At 36.1% G+C, this 20,290-nt stretch overlaps 1 protein-coding gene across 4 annotated transcripts in view; it reads right to left on the minus strand.

Moving 5' to 3' along the window:
* Window positions 1-10,699: 10,699 nt before the first annotated feature.
* The window catches only part of LOC121034806 (UDP-glucuronosyltransferase 2A1-like), a 48,320-nt gene continuing 38,729 nt past the window's right edge, over window positions 10,700-20,290 (minus strand). For 3 of the 4 annotated variants that reach the window (XM_040481939.1, XM_040481916.1, XM_040481935.1), the window contains exons 4-6: window positions 16,577-16,664; window positions 14,576-14,795; window positions 10,700-12,413 (exon numbers count right to left, since the gene is read on the minus strand). In XM_040481939.1, coding sequence (XP_040337873.1) covers window positions 12,134-12,413; window positions 14,576-14,795; window positions 16,577-16,664 — 588 coding nt within the window. In that variant the 3' untranslated portion in view covers window positions 10,700-12,133. The remainder of the gene's footprint in view (window positions 12,414-14,575; window positions 14,796-16,576; window positions 16,665-20,290) is intronic. The other variant, XM_040481926.1, reaches the window with a different exon arrangement.

Here is a 20,290-nt window from a genome sequence, read left to right on the forward strand (position 1 = left end):
AGATAATATATTGGGTCTTTGTGGGTGGAAAAACACATACAAAGACATAAAACAACTGTTAGACGAAATGAGAATTTTATCATGTGACTGTAGTAATTTTGTGAAAGCAATTTGGAATGATGAGCCAAAGATGTTTGACAGTGTTCTTTGATAAAGCAATTGTGTGTGGGTGTTGTGTATATCTATATAGATCTACATATATATATATATATATATATATATATATATATATGAAAGGTGATGTGAGAGAAATGTGAGAGGAACATTTTATCTCTAATGTCATTCACATCAGTACATTCACCAACAAAATACTAACAACCAAATTCAAAGGCACATTAAGATCTTACACCATGCCAAGTGGAAATCATCTCTGGTATGCAGGGATGATTCAACAAATTAACATGATACATCACACTAACAGAATGAAGGATAAAAGTCATATAATTATTTTAATAGGTGCAGGAAAGCAGTTGACAAAATTTAACATCCTTTCATGATAAAAGCTCCCACCAAATTAGGTATACCAGGAACATACTTCAGTATAATAAAGACCATACCTGGCAAGCCCACCTCTAATATCATACTGCTTGATAAAAATTTGAGAGATGCCTGGGTGGCTCAGTTGGTTACGTGCCCAAGTCTTGGTTTCAGCTCAGGTCATGATCTCAAGGTTCATGAGTTTGAGCCCTGCCCTGGAGATATTACTCAAACTCAAAAGAACTGGAGGACATAGCCAATATCTCCTAGTAGGAACTGGAAAATTATATAGAGAACTATATGCTGAGGGACTGGATTTAGGAAAGTGGAATATAAGCTTGCAGAAGGAAGCATAGTTTTATTTTGGAGCACTCTCTCTCAGGACATAGAATTCAATACCTTTGTTCACACTTCAGGAAGCAGTGGTAAGGAATGGCCCACACAAAGTGAAACTGACATGCTGGAAGTGCCATGGGAAACAGTGGAAGAAGGAATCAAAGGGTTTGGAGAAGTGCATATATTAAGATAGAGATGCTACATAAATCTGGAAAATCTGCCAGTGATTGTATACTGACTGAAGTTATAAGGAATGCTCAGTGTGGTGTCCTCTGATGGCCAGGTCTGTTTGTAGTTACAAAACAGCTCAAAAACAAGTTGATAGCACTCAATTGTTAGAAGCCAAGTGGTCACAATGATCACAATGAGCAGTAAAGTCAGAGTGGCAACCAGGCAGTCCTAACCCATGTAAAGCTATGGATATGGTTATATACAGCAGGCAGAGCTAAGGGTAAAATATATAGGCAGCCAAAAAGGCTTTGCACATTCTATACGTGCAGAATCTCTGGCAAGCCTAGGAGAATAACAGCACAGCCAGATGATGCCATCTGGACTGAAGAATTACATGCATTTGAAAAAAAGAAATCCTGGCATGTTTCAGGACCCTGTTAGAACCCTTGCCCATGAGATGCCATGTTAATGCCCACCAGAGAACATCCATCATGGAATAGGTGCTAAACACTAAAGTAGGCAAAATCACTCAGCCAGTCTCTATAAACAGCCATCCCAGTGCTGGCCCCAATAACAAATTAACGAAGTGACCATCGTAGCAGACAGTAAGGCCATGTTTAGGCCTGCATGTATGGACTTCTATTTACCAAAGCTGATCTAACTACTATTTAAACTGAGTGTCAAGAATATCAAATCTGCTAGCTATAGAGTCGAACACTGTATCCCTGATATGGAATAGTTGAGGGTGCCAGTTTCCCAAATTGGATCCTTTCCACTCTGGCTATTTTCCCCGACAGCAATAGCCACGTATACTGAGAATTACTTTATCTTTCTTATCTGCATGGGCTCTGTGGAAAGGTCACATTCCATTAACCTCGAATTTTAGCATTTAAAACAGTTGATAAGGCTGAAAGATATAAATTGGTATTAAAATCAAGATAGTTTAAGGTCATGTGTGAAAACTGACTTTTGCGTGTCAAAACAAAGCCCTTTCTCAGTATCTTAATTTTCAGTAGAAAATAGTGTGGGCTATTTTGAATTTGCAAATTACATAGTGGCTATAGTCAGAAAACTGGAGAGACCTTAAGATTCACTTCATTAGTTTACCTTCTTTTAGTTATCATCTTCCTGTGATGCCTAATGTTCAATGTCTGAAAATAATTGTTATATATAATTTTCGCATTTTCTATTTATTTACAGTAGAGGTCTAGTCTGCCCACAGTAACACCATAAGGACCAGAAATGGAAGTCCAAACCTATTTTTAAGCAGTGCAAACAACTAGGAATAGTCTTGAGTAGACAAATTAAAGCAGAAACTGAAGAAGCTTTGTGGCAAGGGAATATTCTTTTTTTTTTTTAATATTTTTAATGTATACTTATTTTGCAAAGAGAGAGACAGAGCAAATGGGGGAAGGGGCAGAGACAGCGGGAGACACAGAATCTGAAGCCCACTCCAGGCTTTGAGCTGTCATGAACCATGAACTGACTACATGAACCATGAACTCACGAACCATGAAATCATGACCTGAGCTGAAGTCGGATGTTCAACCTACTGAGCCACCCAGGCACCCCAGGAATATTCTTAATATAGATGTTTGGTTACTTACTGAACTGAGAGAGTGTACACCCTCTTATTTTTCCAGACTTCCTAAGATTAAGAAAACAAAGTAAGCACCCTTTTCCCCTAATAAAGAACAAAATAGTTTACACTCATGCCAGGATGCACCTATTAACATTGCACAAATAATACTGATAACAGATAAGTTCACTGGCTGTAGATCAGTGGTTTTTAGCAATTCTGTGGTGAATAACAGATATAATCAAAAGAATGTCTGATTTAGGGAATTAAAAAAAATGAACCAAAGCATAAAGTTAGAAAATAAAATATGTGATTTGAAATGCCTCACTTTATTATTTGAGTAATGATTTCTTCACATTTTTAGCCCCAGTTTCAGAAAAAAAGTGCTATGGTATGTTAGCTGGGGGCTGGTGAATTAGATACATGGTCATTTCCTCTAGAGCTCTCCAGATTATTTGAGGAAAAGAAAGAACACTGTGTGTGTGTGTGTGTGTGTGTGTGTGTGTGTGCGCGCGCGCACACACACGTGTGTGGTTGAAAAAGCTAATTACAGTGTTTTATTTTTCTATTTTTTGCTTATTTGGTTGTCTCCTTGTTTAAGGAAACTCATGTCAGATGTCTTCAAGTGTAAGTATATTTTTCATTAAATATGCTGGTTCCTTTGAGTTGGGAGTTTATATACTTAAAAGGGATAAATACTTTTCCATATATTTCTCATTCAAAACTATTTTTTAAAGCATGGAATTAGAATTCCACTGAATGCCTAATTACTTTAAGAAAGATAAGAAATGGGAAAGGACGTTTGGTTAAGAAATAATGACAAATTTGTAATTAGAAGATATTCTTGGGGCGCCTGGGTGGCTCAGTCGGTTAAGCGTCCGACTTCGACTCAGGTCATGATCTCGCAGTCCGTGAGTTCAAGCCCCACGTGGGGCTCTGTGCTGACAGCTCAGAGCCTGGAGCCTGTTTCTGTGTCTCCCTCTCTCTCTGACCCTCCCCCGTTCATGGGGTCTCCCCCTGTCTCAAAAATAAAATAAATGTTAAAAAAAATTAAAAAAAAAAAGATATTCTTAAGGACAATCATTGGAAAGATCTTTAATGATCTGAATTGCAAAGAAAATACTAAGTAACTGTAATCCTAAGGGTTTTGTTATAGTTTAAGTTGGAGTGAGATAATATTTACTGATAATTTTAATTAGGAAATATACCAAACTTATATGTACCAGTTTAAAAATGTTATTTTTTCCCTAAAATTACCTCATACTTTTTATATGAACTTAAAAAAAAATCCTGTTGTAAACTTCCCTGGCAGGAACATATCATTAGAGTTTTATTTTGAAATGAATTTAGGCTGTGAGACTAAGACTATTTTGTTACTATAGATCTTAGATCATGAACTTCTTGATCAACTGAGATATTTACACGTCTCTCCTTATAGAAAACTCATCATGAAATAATTTTTGTGAGGAATTGTTAAATCTTTGTGAATTGGTTTCTAATTTTTCCCAATATCTTTATAATTTTTTATTTTGTCATTTATTAGAGATTTATGTTACTTAAAACACAGAGGAGTCATTTTTATTATTTTTTTTTCATAGTGCATAGTATTTCTTTATTTTTTTTTTGCCCCTCCTTTGCCCATTTTTATTTATTTATTTTTTTATATATGAAATTTATTGTCAAATTGGTTTCCATACAACACCCAGTGCTCATCCCAAAAGGTGCCCTCCTCAATACCCATCACCCACCCTCTCCTCCCTCCCACCCCCCATCAACCCTCAGTTTGCTCTCAGTTCTCAACAGTCTCTTAAAGAGGAGTCATTTTTAATATCACCTCTGCTGAAAGACTCAGTGTTTATATGTTAAAGAGATGAGATGAAAAAAAGAGCTTTGAGAAAATATAGAAAGAATGAGAAAAGAGAACCTAAATTTTGTTTACGGGGAAAATAGCTTTATATACAACTTATTCATAAAAATACTTTCAATAACACAATATAGCCTACAATTTTGAAAAAATAATTATTCAAAGACTTTAACTTCATTAGATGAATTGCATTTGAGAACTTTCACTATTGAAGGATATGTATAGAGGGAGAAGATCTAAGTAAAATATCTTTAAAGCCACGAGGAAAAAATACTGTAAGTTGTGAAAGAAACAACTTTCCTAAATAGCTCCATATACCATAATCAAATTTAAAATCTAATGTAAATTTCTTTTTGAGGTGATTTATTTTTGAAACACAAAATTCTGGCCATTCCCTTTGGAGGAATTTGCCTGCATAGGAGGGATTCTAAGGATGGATGTGGCACTATTGATCTCTCCAAACCTGATCAAAGCTGGACTCTAAGATTCAAATCTAGAATTTCTGTTTTCAGTGAGTGATGAAGCTGTAGGAAGTAAATCACATTTAATTAAAATATGGTGAGCATTTGCCAACAAATATTCTTTAAACTAGTTTGAGCACTTACACTTCAATAATGAAAGTACGTTTAGCACTTGAAATGATTTCTATTTATTTTTAATTTTTTTTCGGTGCTCAAAGGCCAAACTCACACTTCCCCCAACTCTGTGAATGGCTACTTGGACATACATCTGAGATTGGCAGTAAAAGTAAGCTCTGTTAGAAAGGGATTGTGCACAGAAAATTAGCCAAGGTCTATGGGCAAGGGAGAAACCACAAACTTGAACTGTAGTGTCTCTTTAGGAAAACAAAAGCAAAGTTTCAAGCAGCTGGCCTGATGAGTTTTAAGATCTGGAAAAGACATAAGAAGCTTAAGATTTCTGCCACAAAAGGGGGCAAGAAGCATGAAACAAGTGTATCCATACAACACTGAGAAAGCCCCAGATATAAGCAAAACCAATGTAATGTATCTCTCAGTTGTTAGCAGTTGTAAAAATTGGAGGAGGTGACCGATAACCTCAAATGCAAAACTCCAAGGAACATCAAAAATCAAGGAAACATGGCATCACCAAAAGGTCACAAAATTGTCCAGTAACTATCACAAAGACTCAAAATTCTGCAACTTACCCAATCAAGAATTCAAAATAGCCATTTTAAGGAAACTTTTTTGGCTCCAAAAAAAAACCATAAATAATTCAATAAAATAAGAAAAATGATACATGAAGAAAATAACACATTTAACAAAAAGATAGAAATAAAAAAGAATCAAATAGAAACTGTAGATCTGGAGAATACAGTGGATGAAATAAATACATATATATATATATATATATATATATATATTTAATAGAGACCATCAACAGCAGAATCGACCAAACAGAAGATAGAATTAGTGAGTTAGAAGATAAGAATTTGGACATAAGCCAATCAGAGGAGAATTAAAAAAAAAAAATACAGTGGAAAAAGTCTATAGAACATCAGTAAAAGGAAAACTTATCTACATATAAATGAATCATTGGAATTCCAGAAAGAGAAGAGTGGGAGAAGGAGGCAGAAAGTTCATTTAAAGAAATACTAGCTGAGACGTGCTCAAACCAGAGAGAGACTTGGATATCCAACTTAACAAAACTAATAGATCACCCATAACTACAATTCAAAATAATCTTCTCAAAGACATATTATAATGAAGCTGTCAAAAATCAAAGACAAAGAGAGAATCCTGAAAGCAAGGGAAAAGAAGATTGTAATCTATAAAGGAACCTCCATTAGGCTACCAGCAAAATTTTTTCAGCAAAACCCTTTCAGGCCAGGAGGAAGTGAAAGGATATATTGAAAGTGGTAGAAGAAAAAACTGCCAGCCAAGAATCCCCTATAGGGCAACGTTATCCTTCAGAAATGAAGAAGAAATAAAGACTTTACCAGACAAATAAAAGCTGAGGGAGTTCATTATTCCATATTTGCTTTGTAAGAAATGCTGAGAGGAGTTCTTTAGCTGAAATGAAAGGAGTTCTTTAAAATAAAAATTACTACACATCCACATTACAAGAAACAGTGAAAAGGAGTACTTTAGCTGAAATTAAATGAAAAAGTCCTTTACCCGACATGTTTTCAATGAAAACATATGAAAACATACAACACAGTAGTCAAATAGTAAATATACATATAAAGGTTAAAGGAAAAGAGAATTAAAAATAAATATGACAACTATAATTTGTTAATGAATACACAATATAAAAAGAGGTAAATTGTGACATCAAAATAAAAGGGGTGAGTAAAGGGAAGAACTTTTTATGCAATTGACTTTAAGTTGTTATCAGTTTAAATAAATTGTTTTTATTTATAAGATGTTTTATGTAAGCCTAATAGTAACAACAAGGCAGAAACCTATAGCAGATTCACAAAAGATAAAGAGAAGTGAATCAGAGCCCACAACCATGGAAAATCACCTATCCACAAAGGTAGGCAGAAAGAAAGCAGTAGGCAGAAAGAAAGTAAAAGGAGGACAATAAAACTACAGAACAGCCAGAAAGCAATTAATAACATGGCATTACCAAATCATTACAAATTAATGATTATAATAAATATAAGTGGATTGTTCTCCAATCAAAACACACAGGGTGGCCTGATGGATTAAAAAAAAAAAAAGACCCAGCTAACTATACGGTGCCTAAAAGCTTCTTACTTCCACTTTAAGGATACACATAGGTTCAAAGTGAAGGGATGGAAAAAGATATTCCATGCAAGTAGAAACCAAAATAATAATAATAATAATAATAATAAATAAAAATTTAAAGAGAGAGAGGGGGGACAATTACACTTATATTAGACAAAATACACTTTAAGCCAAAACTGATAACAAGAGGCAAAGAAGGGCATTATATAATGATAAACGGGTGAGCTCATCAAGAAGATATAACCGTTCTATACACATATGCACCCGAGAGAGAGAGAGAGAGAGAGAAGGAACGCTAGCAGAGAAGGCCAGAGACAGAGGGAGACACAGAATCTGAAGCAGGCTCCAGGCTCTGAGCTGTCAGCAGAGCCCGATGCGGGGGTCGAACCCACTAAGGGCAAGATCATGACCTGAGCTGAAGTTGACGCTTAATCGACTGAGCTACTCCGGTGCTCCTAGGGCATTTTTTAAAATTACAAGTTGTTATGTACTATATGCTAGGTCATTTCTAAAATAACACTGTGATAAAAGTAGTGTAGGTTTCTTGGAAGGAGTTTAGATCAGGCATGAGCCTGGCATGTAGTTCAAAAACAATGAGAAAGCTGATCTTATAATTTTAGAAAAACACTAAGATTGCAGAGGGAGAAGAGTGTTTGTTTCTTTTTCCCAGGTTAGACATAATTCTGCCCACTTATTTTTTAACCAAGTGTATATCTGTACACTCTTACCCCAGCTGAGAATGTTCGAGTTGTTAACCTTATTTTTTAGAAGAAATTGGATTGATTGGCTTGATCATAAATTCAGGAACCTATGTCCCAACATTTTTGTTGCCATTTCCCACCTGAAACTAGAAAAAGGACTAGCGATTTTGGACTGGCTTTTGGTTTTTCTCCTCTACTCCACACAGTTTTAGTGGACTCATCATGGCCTATGAATCTCTCTCAGGAGATAAAATAAGTATGCTATTCCCAAATTTTACACTGCATTTGGTTTGGCAAAAGAGGGAATATGAGCAAAGGCAGGAGTTAGAGGTCATTTTAATCTAGAGTCAGAGCTTGTAAACTCAACACTTTGCCAATTCTACACTGGTTAGCAGGTAGTGGGAGTAACATGACTCCCTCTGAAACTTCTTGCAGGTTTCACACTTTATCTAGAAACTGCCCCACTCCCTCCAATGGGAATAAAGCTTGCCTGATGGATGAATTTAGAAATTCTTTTGCTCCTAGCCATACTGCCCAAATTTTATCCTTAATTTACAACATATAACTTCCTGAAAGCAATCCAAAGCAAGACTTGCGGAATTTAAGCAAATGAGTAAAAAGATATCTGGTTACACGTGCATTTTGAAATATTACCTCCTTTTGTAGAAAGCAATGTATAGTATGATAGAGTTTAAAGTTTATCTAACTTTCCATAAGATCTGGGCAAGGGCCACTGATTATGTTTGTGTTTTCTTCTGTGAGATTTTTGATTACTGATCTCAATGAAAGCATTGCAATACCATCTTCCCCAGAGCTCTGGGCAAATTCTTCCATTTCCTATAAAGAAAGAATTTCCTCATCTATGAAAGAAAGTCAACATGGGATTTTTTCAAAAAAGAAATGGGAGCATATACTTGGAAATAAAGTGTTAATACAAACTCTTATGTCTAGGAGTTCTTGGAAAGGAGACAGGAACTAAAATGAGGCATGCTAATCAGCATAAAGGATCCCCAGGACAGAAGGGGTGGCTTCCCTTAATCACGGAATCATGATTTGATAATCTGACAATCACTTTAAAAGTAAAAAATAAGTGTCTGCATTTCATGGTATCATACGGATTTCTGGTATCATACGTGAAGGGAGTTCAACTGAGCGGATGAAAGGACCGTCTCTGGGAAAAATAATTGACAGGAATTAAAGTGAGAGATTAAGATTTCAGTCTCTTTAGCTGCGTTTAGAGCCAGAATCAGAACAATGGCAGAACTGAAGTGGGATTGAGAAGCAAAGAACCCGGGGAGAAAATAAAAGTGAGATTAGAAGGCACGTAGTGATTCAGTGTAAATTGTGGAACTTACATTTTTCTGTTCCATAGGCACCAGACACATTTTAGTCTCAACTATAACAGTTTAAAATATCATAAATATAGAGGTGCCTGGGTGGCTCAGTCAGTTAAGCCTCCGACTTCAGCTCAGGTCATGATCTTATGCTTCCTGAGTTCAAGCCCAGCATCAGGCTCTGTACTGACAGCTCAGAGCCTGGAGTCTGCTTTGAATTTTGTGTCTGCCTCTCTTTCTGCCCCTCCCCTGCTTGCACTCTCTCTCTCTCACTCTTTCTCTCTCAAAAAGAAGCATTAATTTTTTTAAAAAATAAAATACCACAAATACAAAAAAGAAATTCACAAATACTATTCCCTTTAATGTAGGGAGTATGGTAGATCTGAGCCTGCAGGTGAATCATTACTTTTGGTAAAATATGTAGAATATAACAGAAACAAATCCCTCATTGAAAAAGCCAAACAAGTTTAAAAATCAAAACATACAATATGAATGAATTTTTATTCACAACATGTAGAACATTCTTTGTGTTAACATATGTGCTCATGTACAAAACAATTACATCTACCTATTAGCATTTTCAATTAAATTATGATCTACGTTTTAATTGACTAGAAAAGCCAGAAGTCATTCAACTCCTGAAAAATGTGTTCTTGGGGCGCCTGGGTGGCGCAGTCGGTTAAGCGCCGACTTCAGCCAGGTCACGATCTCGCGGTCCGTGAGTTCGAGCCCCGCCTCAGGCTCTGGGCTGATGGCTCAGAGCCTGGAGCCTGTTTCCGATTCTGTGTCTCCCTCTCTCTCTGCCCCTTCCCCGTTCATGCTCTGTCTCTCTCTGTCCCAAAAATAAATAAACGTTGAAAAAAAAATTTAAAAAAAAGTGTTCTTATTAAAACTTAAACTGGAAAAAATATAATGCTTCAATGGTTTTATTTAGCCTTTGTATACCTAAAATTATTATCAGAGTTTATATATTTAATATTATGCTTTATAGATTATTTAAATAGGCAAATGTTTCTTTTTAAGAAAGTCTTTCATCTCCACAAGGTAGAATATATTCCTTTAATTGTTAAGGTAGTTGTTTTGAATAAACTCGGGAATTGCTAACAAGGTATGCAAATCTTTACTTTAACTCCTTTATATTATGTCATTTTATAACAAAAAAGAGAAGGAGTATCTTTAAACTATGATTTTAAAGACTATTATAGGAGGGGCGCCTGGGTGGCGCAGTCGGTTAAGCGTCCGACTTCAGCCAGGTCACGATCTCGCGGTCCGTGAGTTCCAGCCCCGCGTCGGGCTCTGGGCTGATGGCTCAGAGCCTGGAGCCTGTTTCCGATTCTGTGTCTCCCTCTCTCTCTGCCCCTCCCCTGTTCATGCTCTGTCTCTCTCTGTCCCCCAAATAAATAAACATTGAAAAAAAAATTAAAAAAAAAAAAAAGACTATTATAGGAAAGCACATTATCTAATTGCCAGATAAAATAATTCAGCACTATGATACATTGCTTTGATAGATCTTAAACCAAGCAGCATTAGGGTTTACATTTTGAAACTTTATTCTTCAAAGCATCATAATTATTTTCAAACCTCATCAAATTGAGAAAATATGTTGTTTCTTTATATTTCTTTATTGTTAATTTAACACCTAAGAATTGTTCGCCTTGCTGTTATTTAGGCCACTATTCCTGTAAAACACAGATAATCCTCCAAATGATTTATACTGTTCTAAGATGCAGCTATAATTTTAGGTCTATTAAACTTGGATTATAAATATCAAACTGTGGTAAATCATTTACTGAGCTTGTTTAATACATAATTCCGGTTGGATTAAATAATTCTTCAACCTCAAGGGTAAAGAACTGGCAGATGTACTGGAAGATAGTTTTTTTAGAAAAGAAAGGGAGAGAGAATCCTTACTTCTATTGAAATTCAATGTATATCCTCATGCTTACTGCAGATTTCTGGCGAATGCTGGTTATCAAGAAGCCTAAGTATTTGTGCTTGGTATAGTGGTCACAGTACAGTTTTTGAGAGGACCAGGAGAAGTGCTGGGGCAAGGGAAAGGACGAAATGGGAAAACCCACTGCATTTCTGTTAGATGGAGAAATCATCCCCACAGCAGACAGAATTCTGAGAAATGTATATCCTCCCCTCAAATTATCTGCAGTGCAGTTAAAGAGTTATAGTTTTGTCTCTTCTTTCCAAACATGGATATTATAAGTAAAATTGGTGGGAAGAGTAAAGGGCAGGTATTAAATTATAATTGTTTGGTTTTGTTCCACCATACCATCTATAATTCTAAGTAATCAAAATCAACCAGTTCTCTAAAGTCACAAAGTATTATGGTACAAATCTGGTACTATTATTATTAATTTTTAAATCAAGGGCAATCTTCAAATCAAAGACAAAAAATAGTGTTTTGTACTCCAAGGGGAACGAAGACCGATGTGTCATATGAAATGAAATTAATGGTTTTAAAACATGATTCACAGCAGTAGAAACTTTGAATCTCCTAATATTTCTATTAGAAGGGAACCTCTGGCTATAGCATGCTTTTTTCTACTTTGTCTAGTTTAGAGAATATGCAATAATTATAACATACTGGATGCAAAATGATGTTGAGTATTTAGAAAACGTTTAATATGATTGGTACTGAAAATAGAATTTATTATTGCATTCCTGAGTTCTCAAACACCATCCTAATTTGTTGAGCTAAAACAAGTGAATAAAGTACTAGGATTTTAGTAGTAGGAACCTCCATGTGTTTATCTTCTCTTTTCAAAGAATAAGGTATTATACATCTTAACTCCAAATCATGTGGTGAAATCCTTGGGTGATTCTTTGATCTTTGACTTCATAAGCTGAGGAATGGACAAGAACTGGGAAAACTAGGAAAGGAATCTGTTCAAATCACTGGCTGGTTCATTCAGATGGGCCCTGTTTTCTATCTAAACTATTAAAGAAAACTATTCTCTCTTGTTCTTCTTCCCTGTCTTACCACATTTCCAGCAACAAAACAGGCAACATTTTGTGACCAGGAATATAGTAGTAGCCACACAGGCCAGCAGGAACCCAATCACATCCAACGAGTGGTACTGGACCCAGGTGAGGTCATGGGAGGTTGGCCGAAGGTGTTTGGCTCCTTTGTGGCGCATGACAAACTCGATCCAGAAGACTGCTCGATCCAAGGGCTTTGTAGGCTGATCATGGTGAATTCTTGATAACCTCATAGCGTTCTCTTTATAGCTAAAGATTGGATACATAGATAGCAATTTGAAAAAATTCATTAAGAACATGAGATACCTAAAATTATGTTTCTATCATTAAAAGGATATTACATAATTATATAAGAAATTGTCATAAATGATATCGAGTACAGAATGCCTATGACAATTTATTTCCTCTTGAGAGATTTCTAGATACGTTGGCCCTATCAGCAGAATTGTTTGTAGTTTAAGTAATAATTGGAAGTAAGGGAGAAAAGACTTGCTAATTGGAAATACCATTAAAAAGTTTAGAAATAGGAATGTAGAGGTACACCTGGTTGGCTCAGTGGGTTAAGCCTCTGGCTCCTGGTTTTGGCTCAGGTCATGATCTCACGGTTTGTGAGTTCAACCCTGAATGGGGCTCCTTGCTGACAGTGTGGAGCCTGCTTGGATTCTCTCTCCCTCCCTCTCTCTGCCCCTCCCCTATTCATGTGCACTCACAAGCTATCTCTCACTCTCTCAAAATAAATGAAACTTAAAAAAAAAAAAGAAATATAGAATATGTAGGTTGAGAATACAGACTTTTGATCTCATTTGCTAAGCAAGGTATTAGGAACGAGCTAGTGATAGGAAGCAGTATTGAGGGGCAGGCCAATGATAAGGGGCCCCCTCTTCCCCTGCCTGAGTTTGAGCTGGAGTGTTAGTGGGATGATGCAAGCAAAATGAATCTACATTCCTTTTCTTCTTGGGATGTTATTTTCAGTTTGTTGTTGTTGTTGTTGTTGTCGTCATTGTTGTTCTGATGTGTTGCTAAAATTTGTTAAGTGGACTCTAGTTCTTTTCTGGAGCTGTTTTCTTTCCTGGAGGGCTCTATAAGGTTGACCTTTGCCAGGCAACAGACAGGCTAGGGTCTTCCATCTTGCTGTTTGGATCTCTCAATTGTATTGTATCTTCTTTCTCTTGTTTTAAGTTAGTATATACCAATATAGGATTTAAAAAAATTTTTTAATGTTTATTTATTTTTGAGAGAGACAGAATGCGAATGTGGGAAGGGCAGAGAGAGAGGGAGCCACAGAATCTGAAGCAGGCTCCAGGCTCTGAGCTGTCAGCACAGAGCCGGACACAGGGCTCAAACTCACAAACTGTGAGATCATGACCTGCGCTGAAGTCAAGACGCTTAACTTACTGAGCTACCCAGGCACCCCAATATAGAATTTTTTTTTAATTTTTTTTTCAACGTTTATTTATTTTTGGGACAGAGAGAGAGTATGAACGGGGGAGGGGCAGAGAGAGAGGGAGACACAGAATCGGAAACAGGCTCCAGGCTCTGAGCCATCAGCCCAGAGCCTGACGTGGGGCTGGAACTCACAGACCGCGAGATCGTGACCTGGCTGAAGTCGGACGCTTAACCGACTGTGCCACCTAGGCGCCCCTAGAATTTTTTTAATCAAAAAGTAGCATGATCCAATTTTTATAAAATTATTTCTTTTTCTTCCCTATTTATAGATTAGCAAAAGGAAATATCTGAAGTAATATTTCTCTACTGCTAACTAGTTATATCTGCATCAGGAAAGTTATTTTTTATTTTTCTCTATTTTTTGTTATATTGCCTAATTCTTTATACTGGTAATATTTGCAATTTTTAAGAAATAAACAATAAAATTGTTAGGAAAAAATAAAGATCTGCGTCTCTTCAACAATAATTTATTTTCTTTAAATAAACAGTATTTCTTTGAGGTTGTAATCTATTACCTATTAACAGTAGGTGAATCAAAAGTCCTACATAAAATTTGAGAAGTATAAAACAATTGAATCTGATATTAGTCATTTGCTGTTGATTACCTAAAAGTGTCAGCTTAGGGCACCTGGGTGACTCAGTCATTAAGCATCTGACTTCGGCTTAGGTCATGATCTCACGGTGAGTTTGAGTCCCACGTCCGGTGAGCTCCAGCCCCACTTTCGGTGAACACGAGCCGTGTTTCAGGTGAGCCCTGCTGCTCTCTCTCTCTCTCTCTCTGTCTCTCTCTCACCCCCTCCTTTCTCTCCCTCTTTCCTTCCTGAGATTCTCTCTCTCCCTGCCCCCTGCTCACTTGCACCCTCTCTCTCCATCTCAAAAAAGTGTCAGTTTAAAAATTGAATGAAACAATTTACTCCTTTTAAAACACCAGATGCTTCTCAGAAAAGAATATATTCTATACTCACGAAGGGTTGTTAATAACTGCCTTCAAAGCGTTAAGTAGATCGGAACTTGTCATTGTATGTAAGTCTACTTTAAGAGCTGCCCCTTTGGCTTTCATACGAGCAATATTATCATACTGATCACCAAATATGGGAATTCCCACCATAGGGACCCCATGGTAAATAGCTTCATAGATCCCATTGGTTCCACAGTGAGTGATAAAAGCTCTGGTCTTGGGATGACCTAAGAGGAAAAAACATATCATTATTCAAATTGTGAGAGTTTCAGAAACAGAAAATCGTGACACCTATAAACCATTGATTCAATTAGGTAACATATACTTAAATTCAAGTTAGTTAACATGCCATGTAGTATTGGTTTCAGGAGTAGAATCCAGTGATTCATCACTTTCATATAAAACCCAGTGCTCATCCCACAAGCATCCTCCTTAATGCCCATCACTCATTTAGCCCCCTCCCTCCCTCCCTCCAGGAACCCTCAGTTTGTTCCATTTTTTTATGGTTATTTATTTTTGAGAGAGAGAGAGAGAGAGAGAGAGAGAGAGAGAGAGAGAGCATGAGCTGGGGAGGGACAGAGAGAGAAGGAAACACAGGATCCGAAGAAGGCTCCAGGCTCCAAGCTGTCAGCACAGACCCCTACATGGGGCTTGAACTCACCAAGCGTGAGAACATGACCTGAGCCAAAGTCGGATGCTTAACTGACTGAACCACCTAGGCACCCATTCTATGTCTTTAAAAGTCTCTTATGATTTAGGCAGCATCTTCTACACAATTCTGTGCCATGAGACTATATATAAATTCCTATAAGATCTAAAGAAAGCAGCAATTTGTTATTCCAGGCTAAGCAGCAATTACTCTAGCAAGTAAGTCATTTCACAAACCTCTAAGGTCTGTGTGGACTTTAAATGATGGAGAGTAGTTGCCAGTTGGACAAATTGGGGTGAGGAATTAATAAAAAAAAGGATGGAGGGATTTAAAAAATGAAATTCTTGTATAGATAAGGGAAGGAGTGGTGGGAGGTACAGGGTTTCAGTGGGAGAATGTTGGCATAACAGTCTAGGAAGATAAATTAGGGAGAGTTCATGAAGCACTCTGTTTAATAAAGTGGGATTTTTCATTTGATTTTATAGTAGTATAGAGACATTTATAATATTAGAGATGGTGAATAGGATTCTCACTTTTTTTTTTTTCAAACAGAGGAGGAAAGAAGAGAGGTGGGAGTAAGTGGATATAGAGAACCAGGAGGCTGCTGCAGTATTTTATGCAAGAGTTAATGACAGCCTGATCTAAAAGTGTGTTGACTCTGACTCTGAGGAGTCATAAATGGGAGAATTATATTTTGATTGTAATTTAGAGCTCGGGAAAGATTTGCTCCTTGACCAAACTCTAGTCAAATTTCTTTGAACTCTCTTCTCAACTAGGCTCTGATTTTGGAGCTTCTGAATTTCTCTCTGCATTGCCCAATTTTAGCAAGAATCCTACTAAATCAGTTTAGCTAGACTCCCCCAGTTTGGTATCTGATCACCCATATTTATATCTGATTGGTTTCCTCATCCTTCACTTTCCCCAGGTGGTGTTTGATGACCCTGGTCTGTTTTCGGCAAGAATCTGCTTAGGTTGGTGTAGCCAGAATCCCTCCCTTGCCCTGATGTTTCCTCTTAGTATTTTTCTACCCAGTGACCCCCACTCTGCTCCTTGGCTATAAGATCCCCACTTTTTCTTATTGTATTCAGAGTTGAGTCCAGTCTCTCTGCTTCACTGCAGAAGTCCATGAACAAGTATCTATATTCATCATAATGGTCTTGAATAAAGTGTGCCTCACAGTTTTTAACAAGTATCATGAAGAATTTTTTCTTTAACAAGTTCCAGAAGAAATGCAAAGAAGAAATTAAAGAGTTTTTTGCTTGTTTTTAACACAAATTTGTTGGATTGATCCGTTACTAAATTATCATTCAGAGGATCCCTCATTCAGCTCTGTTGAGTTTTGCTTCTCTTTGGTCTTACCAAGAAGATCATTCTGGGGAATCCATTCATATAGCCGGGTATTGGGTCCTAACGTGTCTGGTTTCTTTCCTGTGTATCTCCACAGAACCTGTTAAAATAAATACCTTTAATCTATTAGAAGATTTTCAGAAGCACATCCTTTCAGAATGAGACACTTACTCAGAATTAGCCTAGTTCAATGCCTCCCTGTAACAAATGAACAAAATAAGGCCTTAAATGATTAAGTAATGAATGTTTAAAGCACTGAAATGGCAACTATGTTTTCAAATGCTTGCAATAATCCTAATAGACTGTCATCATCAGGGCCATTCTCAGTAGGTGAAGAAACAAAAACAGACAATCTGTATATGGAATAACTACATATTGGTGTTATTAGGCCTTTGTAGTTAAGGGAATTTTTTTAAACAACGTTTCCAGAGGCAAAGGAGAAGGATGTTACATTCCCTTTAGGAATTTGTAAGTGTTTTGAACTTTTGTTATAAACTTGACAGTGACATAGAAGCAAGTATTATTGGGGTGCCTGGGTGGCTTAGTTGGTTAACCGTCTGACATCAGCTCAGGTCATGATCTCATGGTTCGTGAGACTGAGCCCCACGTTGGGCTCTGTGCTGACAGCTTGGAGCCTGGGGCCTTCTTCGGATCCTGTGCTTCCCTCTCTCTCTCTCTGCCCCTCCTCTGCTTGTGCTCTCTCTCTCTCAAAAATAAATAAATAAAACATTTTTTTAAAAAGAAGCAATGTCTTTTTTATTGTGGTCGAATATATGTAATGATATTTAGCATTTTAATGTATTATAAGTATACAATACAGTGGCATTAAATACATTCACAATATTGTAGAACCATTACTACTATTTTTAACTCAAATGTGTCTGTCCATCATCTCCAACATGAACTCTGTATCATTAAACAATTAACTCCCTATTCCTCCCACTTGGCCGACTTTGGTTACCTTTACTTTACTTTCTGTCTCTATGAATTTGACTGCTCTAGGTACCTCATCTAAGTGTAATCATACAGTATTTGTCTTTTTCTGACTGCCTTATTTCACTTAGCATTATGTCCTCAAGGTTCATTCATGTTATATCATATCAGAATTTCCTTCCTTTTTAAGGCTGAATAATACTCCATTGTGTGTATATACCACATTTTGTTTATCCCTTTATTTGGTGGTTGTGAATAATGCTGCTATGACCATTGGTGTACAAATATCTCGTTGAGTCCCTGATTTCATTTGTTTGGGTTTTTTTTGGATATGTAGGTAGGATTGTAAACACTGGGTCATATGAGAGTTTTATGTTTAATTCTTTGAAAAACAAAACTGTTTTTCATAGCTACTACATTATTTTGCACTCCTACCAACAATGTGCAAGAGTTCCAATTTCTCCACATTTTCACTAACACTTGTTATTTCCCAATTTTTAAATAATAGCTATACTAACGGATTTGAAGTGTTGTATCTTTTGTGCTTTTGATTGCAATTTCCTTAATGATTAATGACGTTGAGCACCTTTTCATGTACTTATTGGCCATTGTATATATTCTTTGGAGAAATATCTGTTCAAGTCCTTTTCCATTTTTGAATTGGGTTTTTGTTGTTGAGTTTTAGGTGTCCTTTATGTATTGTGGACATTAATCCCTTATCAGATACATGATTTACAAAGCTTTTCTCCAAATCTGTATGTTGTGTTACTTTCTTGGTAGTATCTTTTGATGCACAAAAGTTCTTAATTTGATGAAGTCCATTTTTTTCTTTTGTTGCCTATGCCTCTGGTGTCATATCTGTGAAATCAAAGCCAAATCCAATGTGATGAAGTTTTCCTCCAATATTGTCTTCTATAAGTTTTATAGTTTTTCTTCTAAAGTTTAGGTTTCTGATCCATTTTGAGTTAGTTTTTGTATACAGTGTAAGATAGGGTTTTAACTTCATTCTTTGGCATGTAGATATCAGGATTTTACCAGCACTTTTTCAGAGACTCTCCTTTCCCTACTGGTCTTGTACCTTTGTTGAAAATCAACTGATCACATATGTGAGGGTTAACTTTTATTCTGTCTTTCATGCCACTGGTTTATATGTCTCTTCTGCCAGTTCCACATTGTTTAATTTACTGTGGTTTTATAGTAAATTTCAAATTTCAGAGTTGAAAAATGGGAGTCCTCTAGCTTTATCCTTTTTCATAGATTGTTTTGTCAATTTATGGCTCTTGCAGTTCCATATGAAATTGAGGATTGGATTTTCATTTGTACAAAAAAGTCTGTTAGAATTTTGATAGGCATTGCATTAAATCTGTACATTGCTTTCGATCATGTTGACAACTTAACCATGTTAAGTTTTTCTATCCATGCACATGGTATGACTTTACTTATTTAGATATTCTCTGGTTTCTTGAAGAAAGGATGTTTTGTTGTTTTCAACATACAAATATTTCACCTCCTTGGTTAGATTTATTCCTAAGTATTTGATTTGTTTGGTTGCTCTTGGGAATGGAATTGTTTTCTTAATTTTATGCTCAGATTGTTCAAATATGTGTGTATAAACACAGCTGATTTTTGTGTATTGATTCCACAATTTTGTTGAGTTTGATTATTAGCTCTATTGGCTCTTTGTGGATTTTTGGGGATTTTCTATGTATAGGATGATGTCATCTGCAAATAAACATTATTTTACTCTTTTGTTCCAATTTGGATGCTTTTTCATTTCTTTTTCTAGTGTAATATGCCCAGACCATAACTTCTGGTACAATGCTAAATAGCAGCAATGAGATTAGGCATCCTTATATTGTTCTTGATTTTAGGGAGAAAACTTTTAGTTTCTGCCATTAAGTGTGATGTTAGCTATGGGTTTTCCGAGTTTACTCTTTATCATATATTGAGGAATTTACCCTCTATTCCTAGATTTCTGAGATTTTTTTATTATTAAAGAATGTTGGATTTTATCAAATTCCATTTTTGGGTAAGTTGAAATAATCATGTGATTTTTTTTTTTTCCTTCATAAGTATTAATGTGATGTATTGCACTGATTAATTTACTTCGGCTGAACTACTCTGGCATTCCTGGGATAAATCCCATTTATGGTGAAACACCTTTCAATATTATAGTGGATATCATTTTTTTAAATAATTAATTTTTTTCTAGTGGATTTTATTTGCAAATATTTTATTGAGTATTTTTACATCTATATTTACAAGGGATCTTGGTCTGTAATTTTATTTTCTTTTACTATCTTTATCTGGCTTTTGTATAAGGGCAGATTTGGCCTCAGAACCATTTAGGAAGTGATCCCTCCTCTTCAATTTTTTTGAAGAATTTGAAAAGCATTAGTTTATTTAATTATTTCTTAACTGTTTGGTAGTATTTACCAGTGAAGCTATATGTCCAGGACCTTTTGTCATTGAGAGGTTTTTGATTACCAATTCAATGTTTTGAGTTGGTATAGGTTTGTTGAAATATTTGTTTCTTTTTTAAAGTAAATTGTGTTTTTCAAGGAATTTATCCATTTCTTTTAGGTTGTCTAATTAGTTGATATACAATTGTTCCTAATAAGCTCTTATAATCCTTTTTATCTCTGTGAAGTCAGTAATCTGCCCAGGTTCATTTCTGATATTAATTATTTGCATCTTCTTTTTCTTTTTTTTAATTCCTCTTTGCCAGCCTGGCTAGAAGTTTCAGAAATTTGTTGACATTTTCAAAGAACCAACTTTTGGTTTCATTGATTG

This window comes from Herpailurus yagouaroundi, unplaced genomic scaffold, assembly GCF_014898765.1.
Source record: "Herpailurus yagouaroundi ecotype Mexico unplaced genomic scaffold, PumYag 28, whole genome shotgun sequence".
NCBI classification, from domain to species: domain Eukaryota; kingdom Metazoa; phylum Chordata; class Mammalia; order Carnivora; family Felidae; genus Herpailurus; species Herpailurus yagouaroundi.